General features: G+C 38.9%; 1 protein-coding gene across 2 annotated transcripts in view; it reads right to left on the minus strand.

Annotated features, from left to right (window-relative positions):
* The window catches only part of MAN1A2 (mannosidase alpha class 1A member 2), a 149021-nt gene that overhangs the window by 20689 nt on the left and 107346 nt on the right, over window positions 1–20986 (minus strand). For both annotated transcript variants that reach the window (XM_074809496.1, XM_074809502.1), the window contains exons 9-10: window positions 11089–11204; window positions 4128–4347 (exon numbers count right to left, since the gene is read on the minus strand). In XM_074809496.1, coding sequence (XP_074665597.1) covers window positions 4128–4347; window positions 11089–11204 — 336 coding nt within the window. The remainder of the gene's footprint in view (window positions 1–4127; window positions 4348–11088; window positions 11205–20986) is intronic.

Genomic DNA, 20986 nt, shown 5'->3' on the forward strand with positions numbered 1-20986 from the left:
TTACTATGATGGCCAGGTACCTTATGAAAAACCTCAGACAGAAGTCAATGAACTGAGTTTTGAACTGGAATGTGTCTGTCTCTACCACAAGACATACTTTCTGTTATCTGTTTTCATTGAGATGTAGAATAAGGCATCCTTGAATTCAAAAGACAAAGTCCTTCTCTCTGCAGAGCTGGGATGATCTCCTCCATCAGCATTCTGAACTGAGCTTATGTATGAACACATCCAGTCCTTGTAAGTCCAAAATGGGGTCTCATCCTTCCTCCACATCTGCCTCCATGAAAAAACTCTTCATCTTAGTCTTGATCAATCCTGACTAAAGCAGCAGCAATGATAACGGTGTTAAGCAATGAGGAAGAAACTGAGTCATGTGGGCTGAGATTGAGTATCTTTGCTTGACCCAGCAAGACATGTAGGTGCAATAGGCTGTGGCCTCTCTAAGGTAGCTTCATGGATCTGAGGTTGGTCTTATTTACATGTTGGGAGACGTAGCATGTGTCACGCCAGCAACACTCTGTCCAAAAGGTGATGGTGTGCTTTAACTTGTGCCACACTTTCAATCAAGTTAAGAAATGTCTTCAAATCTTCAGCAAGCCCCAATGTGAGCATCCAAAAAACCTGCAAAGGATCACTGATACACATTCCAGGGGACTAAGGAATACCCAAAATGTCAGTTGGAAGCTCCCATTCCAGTGACACCAAGGCTAAGACAAATTCAAGTCAGTCTACAACATTACCGTGCAAATCTGTGACCACATGGCAACTTTTGCTGGTTACAAGGCAAAGAGATTGCTGTTGCCAAAACGAAAAGAAAGGATGGGCAGCAGAGGATATTTGTCCACTAGTAAGGAGGTGAAAATGCAGGATGCTTTTATATCTGCAGGGTGGTCCTCTATCCTCCCCAACTAATTTGTGGCAAAACACATCTTTTCATCATGTGTCTGGGGAACCTAAAAGAAGTATATGAGTTGGGGAATGGGTTAGAATATGTTTGGGAGCACTGTAACCAGCTAGGCTTGTGTGGGATTCCTGCAATACAATCTGCTCCTCCCCCTGTCAGCTGGGAGAGGAGGGTATAACTTCATGGTGTTTAGGAGCTGTTGCCCCAGCAGGAAGATGTACTGCTGAGAACACAAACTGGATGGCAACAGAATGCTTGACATCAAGGGGTAGACCAGAAAACAGAGAACCTCAACAGAAGCAAATGCATCCAAGAGACTACAGAGATGGTCTTAGAAATGATGATACTCTGGGCAATCATAATTCAACAGGTGACTTCTCACATCAGTTGTGATTAACTTCAGTCCCAAAGGCAAGTAAATGAAGAAGAGAGGCAAACAGACAAGAACAAGTGAAAGGGCTGTATTAGCTTGACAAAATAAGTAAAGTCTTGTTTTGTTAAAGAAGGCTGAAGCCACCCCAAATACTCTCCATTATAGAGGGTGATTGAGTTTGTCTGAAGGCATACGGTAATGTATCAGAGGGGAAAGTGACCTGAGAGGATACTATTATTGACTTAAAAAAAAATCTTAATACATCAAGAACCTCCAGCCACAAATGTCATGGCAGAAAATCACCTCAATGCTAAACAGGCATGTTGACTGTCACTGCAAGACAAGAGCATTTTACTTATTATCACACTGGTAAAATCTGTCCAGATCAAAGTTACTCCAGTGGAATTTATCTGAAAACCCAGTGGACCCTAATAATCTGTCATGTCACCATGTTTGTTTACTTATGCAAGACATGGAAAGCACAATTTCAAACCAGAATTTCTGTAGATGGTATTCCATTATTTATATGCTAACATCATTGTAAAGACAGTAGAAAATCTAGAATTTAATTTGCCTGAAGCTTTCTGAAATATCAAATTCTTTTTTTTTTTTTTTTAAACAGGCTTTCATACCTGCAATATGTGCAACAGCTTGCTGACAGTTGGCAATATAATGCCCTGCTTTTACTCTGTGAAATTCTGTTCCGATTTTGCTGAGACTGGACCTTGAAAAGGCTTTTTTTTAATTTTCCCTCATGCTCAGCCCTTATGGAAATTTAGGTTGCTTCATAAAGTAGTATTTTTATACCAAAATATTATAAAACCAGGCATATACTGCAGTTTATTATGAGCAACACTGGAAAGACACAGTAAAGGAGAGGTCTGGTTGGTTTATCTGAAGAAAAGAGCTCTCTATCCTCAGCACACAGCCTCAGCACCTTTCTGTCTCCTCTGGGGACACCAAATGGGGCAAGATTTCTTCCAAGGCTACGAGAAAGAGATCAGGCTTTCCCCTCTGCGGACTGAAACATAAACGTTTCCACTGAACCAGGATGACTGTCTGCCTTCTGAAAGAGAGTTTTTTTCTGTTCTGTCGTTAAAGTGTACAATTATGTCTCAAATCCTGCTGTTAAAGCATAATGAAGTTGACATTTTTCACGTAACAGTTATTTTCTTTGAAAAATCAGTCCAGGAAAAAAAAAAATCCACATTCCTGAGATTGCATGACTGAACAAAAGAAAACTAGGGCACTGCAAGTTTCTAGCTGTCTCTACAACTTTCAGCCTGTTTCTTGCATGTGTGTGTTCTTATACAGTCATTAAATATGTAACCAGAAGTTTTATCCCCCCCAATCTTTTGACTTATTCAGGGTACAGAATAAACATCTGAAGGAATAAAATTAGGACTGCACAAACAACTGTAAATTTAGCATTGGTTATTTTTAAATGTTGAATTAAACATATAAGTGCAGTTTTTCAGAACGCAACAACAGCTACAATGTCCTACTTTTTCCCTTAAGCATCCTCATATTTTTTCTTTCTCCTTTTTGTAATGCTGTTGCTACTCAGGTAAAACTATCACTTATGTGATTGAATTCTTTAAAATGACAGGCAATTATACAACGATACTGTGTAATCCTGTGAATAAATACATGAATTCTCATCTTAAACTGCTTGAGTTTTAGTTACCATTACCTCCACTAGGAAGTTATTTCAGAAGCTCACTTCTCCGATGGCTTCACAAAGCCGTTTCCAATTTCCAACCCACATTTATTCATGGTGAGCTTACAAATCTTGCTCTTGGTACAACTGTGTTGTTTATATCTTAAAATAACTCTATTTCTTCTCAGTGTTTATCCCTTCAGACGACAACAAACTTATTCCCTCCTTTGGCATTATTTTTCTAGTCTGAACAGGCCAACCTCTCTTATTTTCTCACTGTAAGATAAAAGCTCTGTTGCTCTAATCATTCTGTTGGTCCTTCACTGCATTTGTTCTGCTTGAAATTCATATTTGTACAGTGTATTCTGGATGACAAATTATACCTGTCTCCTAAGGGAGTGCTGATATTCTCTAATTTCTGCTGAAAATTCTTCACCTGATACAGACTAAGACTGCACTGGCATTTTTCAACTCCCAGTTTAGAGAAAGAGCTCCGGCGTTTTTTTGATGAACTTCTTATTTCTAACAGTCAAGTCCTCGAGATCTTCCTGTTTACTAGTCTGAGACTCTTCCGTTTTAATTGTGTCTTATGACTTTATGGCCACTGTAAGTGCAATCAGCACACTTTATGCATCAAGGTCACTATTAAAGATATAAAATAAAGCTGGTTGAAAAGATTGAACTTAAGAAACTTTCGGCCCAACAGTGAAGTCTGATATTGCCTCCTCACTCACTAGTCAGGTCTTTAGCCATCTCACAGTTTGCATACTAATCTTCATCCTCTCTATTTTAATTGTACTTATCCAGAATGTACTATTACTAAAAACAGTAAAAGCTACAAATTTTTCACTCTACTAATTGTAAGAACAGCATATATGAAATTAAAAACTGCCCTATATATCTGGGAGGACAAGAATTCACACACACACACTCCTACCTCCCTGCACCCATATAACCTGTCTGATCCAAAAATAGGGATAAACATGAAGTAAGGAACCACATAAAGTCTGGTTTTACATTTACTCACCGTGATGTAGATCAGAAACAAACACACGGATGTTAAAAAAATTATGCTGGTATAAGAACAGTACATGTTAGACAAGGCGTAAGTCTGTAACAAATGTTGAAAATAATTACGACAATTTCTGTATTTCAACTACTGAAATAACTAGATTAACAATATATCTTACTTGTCCTGTCATATGACTCATGACACGTGTGTGCAATTTCAGCTCCAAGCTGCAAATAATGTCCAGCTTTATCATCTCTGGAACCATCTGCTCCAAGGGCAAACATTCCCCCTGCAAAACAGGTCAAATGGCCCATCTTTCTTTCAAGGTGCCCATTCTTCCACTCCCCAATGAAGGTCAGTCCACCATTGGACTTTCTGACGAGATGTTTTTCTATGGCCTACAAGAAGATTAAGAGAACTTTAAAATACTGTTTCACTTGCAAGTTTGACATACTAAATCTTCTTCAAAGAATGAAGTACTGTTTTCAAAACAGAAAGAATTTTCTTCTTTCAAATTCACTTCTGAGCAATACAGGACCAAACTGCTAAAGAATATAATTCCAATACACACACAAAAATACCCTAACTGGTAAACGATGATAATGAGATCAAACATAGGAAAATCATGACATAGATAACGTTGCATGTTTAGCTGAGAATTCAGCACATATTTTATGGCTCAAACAATATTTGTCTACCTGTTAACTCTGAGAAGTACCTATTTGCTCTGCTGTACAGTCGGTGAGTACTCAGAAAATACATCTACGTTGGAAACTTTTGGTCAGTAAAGGCAGCACCTGTACTCTCAAGTCAGTCTTTAATAGGAAGTGACAGGAATGCTCCAGCCACCTTCTAGCTGCTTCTCCATAGCAGCTTTCTGATTGCACATCATCAAAGGAAGGGTGAGGGTTAGAGAAGCTGTTCACAAAAAAAAATCAATATTTTATAGGTGAGGCAACTGCTGCTTTTTCTTAGCACATTTGTACCAATATATGTTGTTGCTTGTGACTTATAAATGGTATTCTTCTGGTAGTAAGAAGGAGAATAGCTGACCTAGTTTTCCAAAGTTTGCAAACTACATGGAACAACACATTTACTTAAGCCTCTTTCAGAGAGTTTCACAATCCCCACCAATCTACTGCAGTACTTAACTATCTTTAGCATTAGACAGTTTTTCTTGTAGCTAGAATCTCATTACAGTCTGAGTCCTATAACAATAAAGACAATTATCTTCTTTACCATGGAGACACTATTCCTATCTTCTTTCCAGAAATCTCCTTTGTACTTCCACACATAACCATCTGATGGGTTCACAGCTTTCTGAAAAGTGCATGACCTGTGACTGGTCAGAGTATTCCAAGGCTCATTAGAGTTGAAGGATTAAATGCCATTAAAAAGGCATTTACTACTCTCCTTGCCATCCACAAGATCTATTACAGAAGTGAATCACTACTCCTCTCCATTATGTTTCTGGTACCTACAACAAATTACACCCCAAAATGTCCACAACTGTATTTTGCACTAAAACTACATCTACTGAGAACACACAGGCAGAGGATCCCGTATGTAACTAAAGTGATTATTGTGGATGTGGAGGTCATGTCTGCTGCACACAGTTGTGTTCTTGCTGTCTACACAGTGCAAACGATGCAGTTCGCTACAACACAGATTCAAGCAATAAATACCTAGATTAATCAGCTTGCAACTTGTAATTCAGGTTTAGAAGTGGACAGTAAAATAGCTTTTCCCTCTAAATAAAAAAAGCTAGACTGTCTCTTGTTTTCAACAAAATGGACAAATGAAAAGCCTCAAGATCTTCTGTGCTATTTCAACTTTTCTTTTTTCTCTTTTGTTTTTAAGCTGATGCTTAAGTGATGCAGGAATGTTAAAGCAGCTGTATTGAACCCAGCAATACTGGGTAATATGGAAGTCCTCCATCCAGGTACTGGAATAACATTTGACACCCTTCCAAAGTTTTCTTCAACAAAAAACTTTTCTGAAAACAAAATTATTGAAATTACAGTTAGAAAAGGTAGAATTTGTAGGACTAGGAGCCTCATCTGGGGAAGACAATATAAACAGTGAATCTGAAACAGCTGTGTTTCTGAATATGGATATGTTTTTGTATGGTTTTCTGAATATGTTCTTGACTCAAGATGCTGCAGTGATTACAGCAACTTTTCTGAGTGGTTATAGTGATGTGAATCTATGCTTCAGCTGGGTAGCCAGTGAAGATCTGGCAGTCCCCATATGGCCAAGCTAAAAGCCAATGCAGTGTATTACAGGGAGAAGACTGCATTATCATCAGTAGGGACCTGCTCCTGACTTGAACTGTGGACTGAGTCATCATTTGGATAGTGAAATTTCTCCACTGCCCTCTATTGAGCTTGTGCATTCTGAAGGTTATGAAAGAGAAGTGCTGGTCTGCATTCCTGTTGCGTTCATTTCTTCACTAATACCAGTGATAGATGTGAAGTTTGTGCTTATGGCAGAATCCAGTGAGAAGAAAGCAGAAATAACTGACAGAGCAGAAACTAGTAAGTCTCTGACAGCTGCCAGAGTGGTTGTCTAACCATCATGCAAATTGGCATTGAGGACTGGCACGATACTATGGCTTCTGCTGCTAGAGAGCCTGATGTCATTAGCTGTACAAGTCACATTTGCTCTGAAAGTACTGCTACAGGAAAGATTGGATCTGCTGAAAATTCTGCCAGTGAAGGCGACACTAAGATCTGTTGCATTAGCTCTGTTGATTCAATTTCCCTAGACTGTGACAAAACTGACATTATGACGATTATTGGATTTTTTTGACCGAGTGATATATAAAAGTTGAGGAGTCCTTTTTAAAGTAAAGCCACTTTTACTATGAAGATCAAGAAGGCTTAAAAGGGTTTGGATTATTTATTTCCTGGAGGAAAACATTTTCTTCCAAATGTTGTGTGAAATTCCCTTTTGAATTGTATCTTTGTGTAATTTCATAACTGTTGAGGAGTAAATAGTTTCAGGAGCATTTCCAGGGGGACAAAATCACTGTGGTTGACACCAGGAGAGCCAGCAAAGGCCAAATTTAGTCAGTTCTCCATAAGCTACTCCTTCACTCTAGACTTGCTTTCAGGATTTGACCGAAGAACATAATCTAGGTGCAATGTGCCCCTCTTCTGAACAGAGAACACATCTTCTGAACTTGAGCATCACTGTCTTGTATAAGGGGTAGCTTCTGAAATCTGAAAATCAAGTTCTGTCAGCTACTTAATAATTAAGTTACAGCTTAAGAGTCACAAAGGAAGCATCCCCAAAAAGAAAATGAATGCAACCTTCTCAACATATGTTATCATTCAGCAACCCACTGCTTGCTAACTGTATAAAAAGGACATTTCATATTTACAGTAATTAATAAGGAACAGCTGGGCATTGCTGGGAGCACTGCTTAGTGGACGAGAAAAGCTTGAGCAGGTTGGGATAGATGTGGCATTTGTATCCTGGGCTGGATGCCTAGGGCCACAGAGCACTCCAGTAACTACTGTAAAAGCAGTGACATCCACCTCAACCATGAGGAGCATACATGCACTAACATGGACATGTATACTTAAGCCCCCAAAGAAAAGACTTAGTTCACATCAACTAAGAGATTAACTGATGGAAGAAGCTTCCTTAGTCTGTGAAATGCCCGAAACAATAAGCTGAGATGTGAAAACAGAATGTTCTCTATCTGACGTTCACGCTTTCTGTGATTTTTATGACTACAAAACCCAGCATTTTCTGAGCTGTCTTGCAGCAGTATTTGCTGTTGTGAGAGTCTAACACACTGCTGAATCCTTCTTTTAGATATCTAGTGCTGTGCAGTAAGAAAGAGTGAGGATCAAATTTGTGAGCCTAACAGATTTGACTACTCAAGGCAACAGATCAAAAGGACACTTCCCTATCCTCCAGCTGATGTGAGGAGAAAAGATTTTAAACCAGATTAGCTGGGAGGGCCACATGATGATGTTGAAAGCAAAGTTAAGAGGCTCATCCTCAATATTTATCACCATCAACGTTTCACAATTTCAGCTTTTATCAAAGCTGTGAATCTACATAGGAAGTGTCCTTTACAGTGGAAGACTGAACTAATGTTATATAGCATGTAGAGGTCACGGACATAGAATCTGTTCTATACTCTACGTTTTGTACTCTTGTTATGAAATATGTGGTGACCTGGGTAAGGCTTCATATGCCATGGACTGGAAATCATGATGTCTAAAGAACAGATGCTGTCATCTTTCTTCCTCTTAATACCTCCAAGGAATGGGATATCACTGCCTCTGCCAGACTTGAGAGTGATGGTATGGTTGTCTATCTTCTGCTCTCCCCCCTGTAATAAGCTAAAGGAGTGAACTGTGGCTGGACAGAGACCTTCTTTTAGACTGATGGGTGCCGAGAACATTTCCAACTCCGTGCTATGAGTGGGAAGAATGTATTTTACACCCTTCCCCTTCTGCTGGCATAAATGACAGAAAAAGCTTTTGCTCTAAGTTTTGAAAAACAAATAAGTATCAGCTACAGAGGAAGACCTATGTTATGGGCAACAACAAATGAACGGTAAGGGAATGGGCTCTTGAAAATATTTTAAGATTTTAAACAAAAATTCAAACTGCAATTATGTAAAACAAATCCTACTCACTGACTCTTTGCCCATGTCTTTCAATGTCAAGTAGGACCTGGGATAAACACAAACCCTGAACCAGAAGGATGTTCCACGATGCATAAATCAGTGTGGTTCATGCAGATTCAAATGTACATGGGTGGGTTTAGCTGAGAGAAAGACGAAGAGGAAACCATCTGATGCTTGCACTGCAGGTCATATCACACATGAAGTGGGAGCAGCTCAGCTCTTTCTCCCTGCTATCCACAATGTGTTTACATCTGGTCCCAGATTTCCTTTGCTGCGTCTCCATTCAGAGACAGATATTTGCTCATACGAAATGTTTGCAAGACTGGGCTTACAGTGGAGAAAATGAAAGGGTAAGTTTATTTCTTCTAATTTTAAAGTGCTCACAGTTTAGGAATCAGAATAAAATATTTCAACAGTAACCACAATGGATGCTAAACATGAACAGCTAAACATTTTTAAATCCACAGGACCCAATAAACTGTATTTTAGACTATTAAAAGTATTCAACTAATGTTTTCAACTACTAATGTTGACTTCAACAAACTCTAGAAAGACAAAAGGACTGGAAAATAGCTGATGCTTTAATGGTATTTTAAAAGGTTAATAGAACAATAATATAAAATGAATGATATGGTTTCAAAAATTAATGTTTTGATTGACAGGTGCATGCTGATATTAGAAGTATTAGGAATTTCAGGAATTTCCTTGTTATTGTACAAAATATTAGTCCTAAACAAATTCAAGGCAGCACATATGAAGTGGATTAAAGGTTGGGTTGCTAGAACAGTTCAAAGTAAAACAAAAGATAGTGAAAAATCCTCATCCCATGAAGACTCTGCAAAGATACTTTTATTCAATGCTAGGCAGCATTTCTCCCAATGATCTGCAAGAAACCAATGCTAAAAAAAATTTGCAGATGGCACAAAAATTGATGGAGCTATAGATAGTGATAAAGGAAAAGTCAGTCCTGTAAAGTCATAGAATCATATAATCATTTAGGTTGGAAAAGACCTTTAAGATCATTGAGTCCAACTATTAAATCATTCAGAACAGGTGACAAAATGGGGTTTGCCTGAACAATTGTGTTTTAATAGAGATAAGTGTAAGGTCACACACTGAGGAATCGGGAATGTAAATCACAATAGTAGGAAAGCAGTACATCAAAGAGACTATAACCAACTTCAGAGTAAACCCAACTGGAAAGAAGATGACTGTGAGGCAGAGGTTAAGAGTGCAAATACAGCTCTTGGCTGGATGAAGGTGAGAATACTGAGAAGAAATCAGGTGAAGACTTATTAGAAGAACAATTACATTCCTGTCTCCATACTGAAGACACTGGAAAGTACTAAGAAAGCAACTTAAGAAATAATTTAAAAAAACTGCTTTATATTGTGAGACTGAAGAAAATAATGCATTTTTCCTTCAGGAGGGAATGCCTATTGTATCTTTGTTAGTAACTAGCTACATGATGCAGATAACCCTTTAAAACAATGTAGGGAAGCAAAAAGTTCAAGTAGTTAAAAGTGAGATGCAATCAAATTCAGGTCAGGAATAAGACACATTACAGCTTCAAAGCGATTCTGGACTACAACCTTCACTATATGTCTTTTAAAACATGAATTTTGAGAACTCCAACAACAGGTGTTTTGCTTTAGGAGACTGACTGCACTAAAACTAAGCTTTAAAAGCTTGCATTGAAAGAAACATGGCATGCACAGAGCATGGAACGAGTTAGGCACCAAACACATGTCTGCACTTGGATAAGACTACGCAGTCCCTGCTGCTGTTGGTGCCACAGGTAACTTGACTAAAACGAGCTCAGTTACTCTCTGTCTTAACTGTAGCACAGGCATGTTGGCATACATGGGCACAAGAGAGCCTGATGAAAGAAGACGCCTGTGTATGGGGAAACTAAGAAAGAGCTGCGCAGCATAAAGCTCAGAGCCATCACAAAAAAGCCCCCACCCCACAACCCACCTGGTTGGGCAAGCACTGCTTATCTGTGAGAGGGAGCAAGACCGTATCACAAAAGAACCATAGAGCAAGGAATAGCTATGAACTACATTTTACAAGATAAATATGGAATATAACATCTGAATGTTTTAGAAAATAATTTAAAGAATAAAACAATTCAGGACTTCAACTCCTAGAATGATTCTGAACACTGGGGAAAAGTGACTTGATCATTCTGCACACATCTTAGGGTTGTTAGGTCTCTTTCTAATAAACTATCGCTTGGGCTTTTACATTATACCATTTTGGACAAGATGATTATTTTTAGCACAATAATCTGCATCAGATGTATTCCACAATAATACTTTTTAAACTGCTCAGAGTGAAAGCTAGTATTATTCATCACTTGATTTCTTAAAACTTACATAATCAAAACAAGTCCTGTTGGGGTTTTTTGCTTTTGTTTTTTTTTTTTAAGTATTAAAGATGGTTGTTAAGTTCCACTGTATCTGAAAACTCAATTAATTATAATCACCTCAATTGCATCGTCGTACATTTTCCTTGCCTCCGTGTCCATCTTGTCTGACATAAGCCAGGCTTTCAATAAATATTCATAAAAACTGTCTCCCAGCCCGCCCACGGATGTGTGATCTGTAGGAGGGAAAGAGGAAAAAAAAAAAGTTGAAGTTGTTATATAATAGCACCTTAAATTTATTCAAAATATAAACTTACATTTTTAAGGTCTACTGTTGTAGAATTATCAATATTTTAAGCCTGTTTAGCAGGACAAAGCTGCACTGTACGCCCTATCCCCTCTGAACTTACTTCATAGGTGTGGAACCTGCTGTATGTGTTCACTTTTTGTCATTCTGCACAGGCTATCCCTCACATCAAAAATGTCATTTAACCTCTGCTTTTACTTCATTCCACAGAACCTAATTGTTTTGCTGGTAGGGTTTGGGGGTTTTCAATTTTTTTTTTTTATATATGTAAAAAGTATATATAAAAAACCTCATAAGGTTTCTGGATCCAGGATGCAACCAGGTCACGTGGCTGGCTACGAACTGCCGTGAACTACACAGAACCCAGTCTTTCCAGGAGATTTTTATTTCCAAGAAGGTAGTTACTTAACAGACTAATGAATTTCTCAAAGTTAACGCTCTTATTTAAATTATTTCAGTCCAAATGGAGGTGAATTGCCTTTGCAGTGTACAACACAAGCCCTGCTCTGTTCCACCGTGTCACTCCATGTGCTACAGGGTAAGGCTGCTTGACTATTAGAATCCACCACCACATAAACTGGACCTCCTAACACGCAGATTTCTTTTTTGTCACCTTTTTTTTTTTTTTTTTTCTTGCAGAGGTTGCCTTTCACAAGTAGAGTCATTGCTATTCTGTGCTGACAGACCACATGAGAACTACCTACGTTTCTCTTTGGGTGAACTATCATACATCCCCACAAAAAGCCTACTGATGGTCTGACTCAGTCTCAGAGCTCCTGTTCCAACCACGGTAAGCAATCCCTCAGTACACCCTTCATTCAAAAAGCAGTACGCTCTGAGATTTAGTAAGTGACTCCAACCAGAACAGCATATAACCTTTTCTTTCCCAACGTCACAGCTCCCAAAATGCTGGCACCAGAACAGCCGTAGTCTGCTGAAGCTAGGTGAAGGAAATGCTTAAGACCAACTTTGTCACAATGCCAGAAATTCACTGCCCTAAGCATGGCTGTTATAGTCATGCAAGTTTTACCGGGTGAAAAAAAGAAAAGATATAATACTTCCTTTTCCAAAGTACCTCAAAAAAGTGGTATTATTCACAGTCTTTCTGGGATAAAGGTGTAAAAGAGAGGTTGGAGCTCTCCTTCTGTTCCTTTTTCCTCCAAGCACCATCCTGCCCCAGCATGTCTGCTTGTCTCTGAAGATGAGAGTAGGAGGTTAGAGCTGGTAGATGCTCCTATCCTAACTCTTCTAGCTGCCTCTTGACTCCTCTGCTACTTACCAATGGATTTCTAAACAAAGGAAGGAGCAAGTGGAAAGCCTGTAGCTTTCTCATTTGTTTTCAGGTTGTGAATTTGGAGCAAATTATTTCACGCCCTTCTCTTCTATCTCAGTATCTCCTAGACAGCTTTTTCACACCCAGCTACTCAGTGATTTAACTACAAAGAGTTTTCACAAGCCTTCTAGCTCTGAGCTCTAAGAGGCCATTCAGGTCACCAGTCACTTTCTTCCACAAATGCCAGGCCTAGAAATTACTCCTTCAATGCACAATTACATTCTCACGTAGATACAAGAACTAAGGGTCTGTGGTTTTCAGAAAAAAATAAACTATCCCAAGACTTCAAAGTTACAACTGATGTCAGCACTACTCAGGGACTGTCTTCACAAGAGATAGTTGAAAACTACTTCTGTTAAGCTGCTGGCTCCTCCCCAGCTGAGCTCTGTCACTTGAGTCGGCGCTGCTCCTTCTTTCACAGATGCACTCAGTCCCCACCCAGGACAGGGCTACTGAACCCTCAGCTGGGTTCATCTTGTAGCAGCTGCAGCTGGGTTCAGGGCAGGAAAGAGCAGGAATAGGAGTGGAAAAGATTTATTTCCTAAACAGAGAAATCCACATTCCAGGTGAGTTTCCAAAGTCAATTATCAGAAACACGCCCTATTTCACATCTACTTCTTCGGGCAGTCATTTGAGAACTGTGTTTCTCTCCTGTCAGCGGATCTTCTCCTCCTCCACATTGCTTCTTGTCTTAGATCAAAGCACAGGGAACGCAGGAACCAGTAGCATTGGGACACACAGGAATTGGAGCCATCCCCTAGACAGCCTTTTTTGCACCTTCTTTATGTGTTCAGAGAACAGAGCTGTGCAAGCCTCTCGGATTCAGATCCTCCTCCCACTCAGCAAGTGAGAAGCAAACACGGTAAGGCTAAGGGCTTCAGAGGGCCTTGCAGCTCCCAGCAGCAGTGTTTTCTTTATTCCCATTTCACATACCTCACTCCCAGCTCTCAACTACTAGGAGTTTTCAAGGCTACTCTTCCATTAAACAGTGGGGTCCTCCACTCCCCAGCTGATGCCTTTCCCGGTTGGACCAGAGAGTAGACCTGTCAGAAAGGGCAAACTGATTCTGTTCCTTCTCTTCAGCAGCAGGAACGGGAAGATGAAATATTTTTGATGGTCACACATGATAAGACATCATAGACAACTATCTTTCACACAGAAGGGAAGCAGTATTTCAAGGGAGCTGACTGCACCAAGACACAGCTGTCTTTATTTCACTGACCCCTCTCCATCTGCAAAAAACAGCTGAAAGAGGGTGGAATTGAAGAGGAGTCCACCAGAGCAGCTGAACTGAGGTTTAATCACAGCAAGTTTTCCAACTTCTACAGTAGCATTAACTGCACCAGATTTTCTTCAGGTCTTCTGCTAAGGTCAGAAGGTGTTGCAGCAGCACAATTCGCTGCATTTTGTGTAATAACTAGAAATGACTGAAAATTAAAACATTTGTGACAGATTGTGGGACTTCCGACAACTTGCTCTCACCTAGAGTGGAAATGCTAAAGAAATATTTTTCAAGATTCCTTAGCAAATAGTGAAAACTGTAGATTTGGGTCACCACATATAATCCTCTCCTATAAACAAAGCTCCCTACCCAAACTTATCATCAGAAGGTCCACAGTGGTTATCACTCTCTCCTGCTATTTGAGCTACAGCTCAGATGGATTCAGAGATTTAACTCAGTTCAACTCAGAATGTTTTGCTCATAAAAATGTTTTGCACGTAAAATATTTTGAAGTTTTTCAACCAGCCCTAACCTTGCACGTCAATTCAGAGTACTAAAAAGGAACAAACTGTGATTTGAATAACTGAGTTTACAATAGCGTCTGGGCACTGGGTACTCTTCAGTAGACAGCTGGGAAGGTAAGTATGATGTTTAAAATGCTTGTAAGTATTTTGCACATTTAAAAGTTGATTTAATTTTTCACATATTTGATCTACAAGAGTTATTTAATTAGCTCTATGTCATTTAAAGACTTTTACTGTGAACAAGTGTTTCACAGTGAAATCCTGAAGTAAAATTCTTTCCAGATTAAGACAAATATAGCAAAGAGAACAGAAGTATGAGGGCATATCAAATATGGCAGAAGCCACATATTCTGTTCAATGACTTGTATACATTTATAGAACATTCATTCCTTCCAATCAAGACAAATTAAGATATTTTCTTCATTCCTCATTTTTTCAAATGTAGGCCCAGACAACTGGGCAAACATAAAAGGATTCCAGTCAAAAAATTTCTTGGGAAGTCTTATTTTAAACTTAAAGTCATAGTAGCTGCAGTTGCAAAGAATCTTCAACTATTGCAACCAACAGCAGTTACAAAAAGCCCTGTATTTTTTATGGTTTGTCACATGCTTGAAAGCATATTGTGTGCAAATCTGTGCAGTCAGTCTGTTTGTAGGCTTTCTCCCTGCCAGAAAGAGCCAAATAAAATCTTAATAGGAAGACAATGATATTTAGAGTTCACAGCAACACTTTTGCTGAGATACTTCAAAAGATTTATATTCTGTTAAATATTGGCGTTTTTCTCCTTAAACAGCAGCATGCAACTGAAAAAAAAAAATCAATTTCCATAGCAATATTTTAATGAGTTTTTAATGAATAATTAATTTATTGATAAAAGAAAATCTATATTTAGTCAAATATTGTGTCTCAGCTAATATTAAAAAAAAATTTCGCATCCACCCCTTGCCCACAGAGTGGAGGATGTTCTTTTAAATTCTCACACCATCATGACCTGGTATTTCTAAAGCTAGTTTCACTCCAAATGATCTTATTCATATCAGCAATCCATTAGCCCACTGCTGAAAGAGTCTCCTCTGACGAGAACCAGGACAATTATTTCACAGCAAACCACAGAAATACAGAGCAGGTCAGAAAGGCGCGTACACGCTACCTAACTGAAATGACAATGAATCTCAGCTTGAGATAGGAGGGAGAGTCTGTGGTGCTCTGGTGATTTGTTCTCTGTAAGTGAAATTGTTTCTTTACAGTCTAGGGAGACAAAAAACCTTGTTTTTCCTCAGCTAGCTCTTCAGGGTATAGGCAGCAGGGTTCCCTCTCCTCAATTACAGCTGAGGCTCTGCGATGGATCTGGCTGTTCTTCCTCTCCAGGACTAATTTTTTGGGGTGGTAGTAGATAATAGGGATACTAGGCATTCACATAGCTCATTCTCCTTCCTCGTACCCAGACCTACCTAACGGCTGTAAATAACTTCCTCCACAGAAAGCCAGTTCCTAAATGAACAGCAGTGGTTCCCAAGAATATGGTTATGGCAGCAGACTGCAAGTTACAAACATGTGCCACTTCCTTATGTTTACAGGAAAAGTTTGGTTCAGTGAGCAATAAAATATTTTCCACAACAACTGAAAGCCCCCTAAAGATAACATTAATAACAAAACCTGCTCTAATGAAGATCTACCTGCTCTCTAGAGCAAACTTAAGATGTGTAAATTATTTTTAAGCAGATGGCTTTAAGTAGTTAACAGCAGCTTAATGAGGCAAATTAAAAACAGTTCATGATTTGCTCAACCCTCTCTGCTTTGTGTCTTAATTGTTCAATTGCCATTTCTTGGCAATGAGCAGGAATAAAGAAAGAAGCCAGGCATTGTTTTAAAAGCAGCACATCACGCCAGAACTGCTGCTGCAGTCACAACACCTGAGGGTGAGGCTTCGCATTACCCATGAGCAGATGGGTAGTGAGCCACTGTCCCTTCCTGACCCCAGGGCACGTCTTCCCGTCCTTCTCTCGCATCCAGAAAGCTTACGCATCATTTACTGCACACAGAATGAAAAACATGAAATAAAATGCTGAGCAGAAGTACGTTTAGCATGCACAGGCTGCCGTGCTGAAAAGCAGTATGTGAGATAACATTCTAGCAGTACATAAGCACGAGCAGGCGGAGATGAGGATCAACTATGCCGATAGTATTTTTAATTCACGAATTTGCAACTACAACACTGATTTAATATTTTTAAGTACAGACATCTAGAGAACAACCAAGCAAAGAATTTGAAATTAGGCAATATGTAAGAGAAGCTCAAGTCTTAAAACTGGAATTGTTAGTTATGACTCCAAAGTAAAGGAAAACTAACTTAAACCTGCTACAGTGCTATACCCAATAGACTGGAAACACCAAGATGAACAAACTACTGATTCATTTCAACCTAAAGACTACTAGTACAGAACTACTTTGCAACAAAAGAACAAAGCAGTAAAAGGGGAGGCTGATTTTCCTTAAGGATCACGGACAGTGTATCCTTCACAAAGTGCTATTGTAATATGTCAGGGAAGGAGTTCAAGAGTGGAAAAGATAAGTAACCAGGAGGGAGTAGTGAAGTGATTAAGCTAGTACTAACTTTCATTTAGAAACAGTCACACTGCATCACCATTAGTTGTTCTGGGTACCAACTGGTCTTACACTGCTGGAGCCCTCTTTCTCTGTGTAGGAAACTTTTAAAGAATTGTTTTTCTGTTTGTCTTCACAGTGGCTCTGATTAAATTTCAGTTCAATCTTTACTTCATGTAGTTGGGCTTAGTGCCCCCTCAGCTGCTCTAAATAGGTGCAAGTTCCCTTTCTAATCCTTTAATCCAGAAAGCTGAGGCCCTAGAAATTGCAGCTGCTGCAATTCACAGTGGAAATTCAACCTAAGGATGCCATAAGCCATAATGGATGGCTTAAAAGTGCAAACACTTGTAAATTAACTGCAGCAGAGGCAGCCCTGATAAAAGGAGGCAGAGGCACAATTTTTAGTCAGCTATAAATCATTTATCACTACAGAACACATTACCAGCATGAAAATTTTTCTGAAAACATGCAGGTTGTCACATAACAGAATTACATTCAAAGAACAGTTAAGGTTGCAAAGCCAAGCTTTTATAAGTTAGGACATTGTGTCCCATTCTACTGTCTGGTGCCTCAACAGATTCAAGCAACAAGAAAAACCCAGCTCAGTTCCTCCCAACCTGGGGGTGCATGATCACACCTGCTCAGCACGCACAGCTCTAGAGAACGTAGCAGCTGAACTCTAAATACTCCATATGGGGAAAGTAGACGTGAGTATTTTTCAAAGACTTGAAAAATATGGATGGTTTTCTCCCCAAAGCAGTCCTGAAACAAATCCACAGTATTTCATATCCAAAACACGACGGTTCTTGAGTTTCTTAACTGTATGCTGAGAAAAAACAAACTTTAATCTGGGTAGAATCACATTCCACCTCTAGTTTCATTTAGAAACGGATGAAGCATTTTTGTCAAAGCTGTTTAAAAAAACCCAACAAAACAGCTTGAGGCAGACAGAATATTCCAGTTGGAAGAGTTGAAGTTTGGCAGCTACAAGAAACTGAAAACACAATCACTTAATGGAAAGTGTTGAGCAAGCTTAGTTGTAAGTGCTACCAGTTTCTTGGATAATAAAAGTAAGCAAAATTACTTCCTAGAACTGTAGTGATTATCAACCTAAAGATTAAAATTCTCAAACTTGCACAATTCAAGTGTGTGCAAAGACAACAGAAATAATTTGAAACAGACCAGCAAGTACAACTAGCTCAACTAAGACATATTTAGGTAACTCATGTTGTTAGAACCAAAACACATCTTCAAACTGAATGTAGTTTATGATTCTGTGACGTCAAAGGAGTATCCTAATTTGGTACCTTCCTTTCACACTCAGGAATTCACAGCTGGAACAAATATTTTCCTTTTTGTATTCAAACTTCCCTGAAACTTCAAAACATTCCACCTATTTATAATTCTGAAAATAATTTAAGTCCTTTCTCAGAAGACATGTTTACAAATTAAAGACCAATCAGCTAAATACATCAAGACCATGTGCAAAAATTAAACACATTAAACCTGTATGTTGGTGCTTTTACTGAAAAGTAAAATGGCCTTTTATCACCTGAAGTTCTTTTCCAGATTATTACACTCACCAACAGAGCTACTCGAATGAAGCACACCTGCCTCTCCACCAAGTTTGGAGTAAGTGTAAATCCCACCTGTGCTGGCAGCTTTAACTGAACTGCTGGAATTTGCAGTGGATTGATGGGAAGTCAGGTACATGTTTACCTCTGATGCCTTTTTTTTTCCTGACAAGGTGGCTGTAAAAAAAACAGCTAAGGGGTGGTAACATCATCTACAAACAATACTGCTGTAGGTATGCGCCCACAATGCAGAGTTCCTTTTGAATAAAAATTTCTACATAGGGAGACTGACAAGCCCTTAAGGTCATTACAACCTTTAGTTTATTCATTTTAGTCTTCCTATAAGATCCCAACTCTCCTCCTACAGATTAAAAACAAGAAAACAGGAGAGAGAAAACCTTTATTAGATTAAATCTGGCCCAACATCTATCTATGCAAAATCCGCTCACAAAAACACTGTCAACAACTGCACCCTCTTGTACAAGTTGTATCAAGACCACAGCAGTTACATACTTACATATGTAGGTGTATATATATAACACATGAGTGCTGACAGTCAAAAAAGATTCAAAGAAGCAATGAAAGACAGTCTCTGGTTTTGATGTACTTGGGGATTATATCACATGCAATACAAATCCAGGCTACTCTGCATGTTTCTCTCCCCTAGACTTTTGTCTATGTATATCTTATTTTTCTTCTTATGACAGACACCTGAAATGGCACACACAGTTAGCTGAAGTTTTGGTCACTCTGTAGGTGATAGGAACTTGTGCTGATTTTAAGATTTACTCAGTCCATGCTCTATGACTGAGACTGAACTACCACACCCTACTGTTTGGACTGCATTCATCACCATCCCTTCTCACTTCTGACCATTAGTGTGATCTGCAATCAAAGATCAGCTATGTCTTCACACAGATTTCCAAGATGAGATGGTATTTTACCTTGCTGCTACAGGACAGTCCAGCTGTCAGTAGAGTGTCACAATTAAAAGAACCCATCAAGAAGACACATTCAATGTCCACGGTACAAAACTACAGACCATCTCCCCTCGAGGTCACCAAACTGGAAATGTTTCTCATGTGACCACCAAAGGTACACCTCCACACGTAACTTAGGATATGAAGTCTCATATACTGAAGACAGAATGAGAAGAAATGGACCGTTACGTGTCATCTGAATCTATTAGTGGTCTAGAGAACAACGTCAATACGAACAGCTACGTGCACAGCCTCCAACAAGTGATACAGAAGGAATAAAATAAAGTAATAATGCTGTAACAAGTTTGTAACTGGACTTTGATAGGCTTCCCTTCAATAAGAAATGAGTAAGTCAAGAATGGTTCAAAAGTACAGTTTAGGTATATAGAGATCCTAGTACAAAAGTCAATTAAGATTCCATAGGAGCTCAAACTTTAAAAACTCACAGAGCACATGTCAAAGGACACCTTTTCACTCCCCAATCATTTTATCTGTCTTCAAAGCCAACAACTTAAACTCTCAAGAATATCAGCTGGTACCCTAAGATATGTCAGACTCTGTTAATACAGATTAATTTACTGAATTCAGAGTGACGAAAATAAACGTTAAAGCCGTTGTGGGACATGTTTCAAATTCTAGACACTGATGCGCTCCCCACCAAGATCATGGTCTAGAAGTACAGTTTGGTGGTACAGCAAACTAAAATATTCATCTCTTTCCACAGCAACGTATGCCGGCACTTTCAAAACCCAGTTACACCATATCCAAATCCTTTATTTAGGAATTATTTATAGACACTCCTTTTCAAATGCATAATTCATATACACATATAACCTTCCAATAACACCAGAATCTTTAACACACTACACAAAGCTTTTATTTGTTCAGCTTTTTCAGCATATTGCTCAACAGACCAGCAAAACGTCTTAACCTTGTACACTTATAAAAGCATATTCCCTATAACGCACAGCTCTGCTGCGTTTCATTAAAACAAAGTTTTAACAGATTAACTTGCTCTTGGCTTCTAATGAATAAACAAATTTGAATTCATCCTTTTCTTGGAACATGGTTAATTACATTTGTACACGGTTGTAAAGCAAAAGGGCAAGGGGAATTCCCCCAGAAGATTATTACACAGATCATTTTCTATTCAAAACACATGCATGTTCCTAAATACAGAACAAGACAGAATATTTTGGAGAGAAAAATTAAGAACACCCTCCAAGACAGCAAAGAAAATTAAACAGCAGAGAACCACCCCCACCTCCTCATCTGCAACTGGTACATGCACGTCTACTGCTGGAAGTCTAGAAATCATTTGTATTTTTATTTGTTCATAACGTACTCAACTGAAAGCAGATTTGAAATAAAAAACCCCACCCTTGCTTGCATCAATCTCCAAACTAACCATCACATAGACCACATTATCTCCAGTTCTGTAACTGATGTTCCAACAACAAATCAAAAAAGAAAT

The sequence above is a fragment of the Strix aluco genome, chromosome 2 (assembly GCF_031877795.1).
Source record: "Strix aluco isolate bStrAlu1 chromosome 2, bStrAlu1.hap1, whole genome shotgun sequence".
NCBI classification, from domain to species: Eukaryota; Metazoa; Chordata; class Aves; order Strigiformes; family Strigidae; genus Strix; species Strix aluco.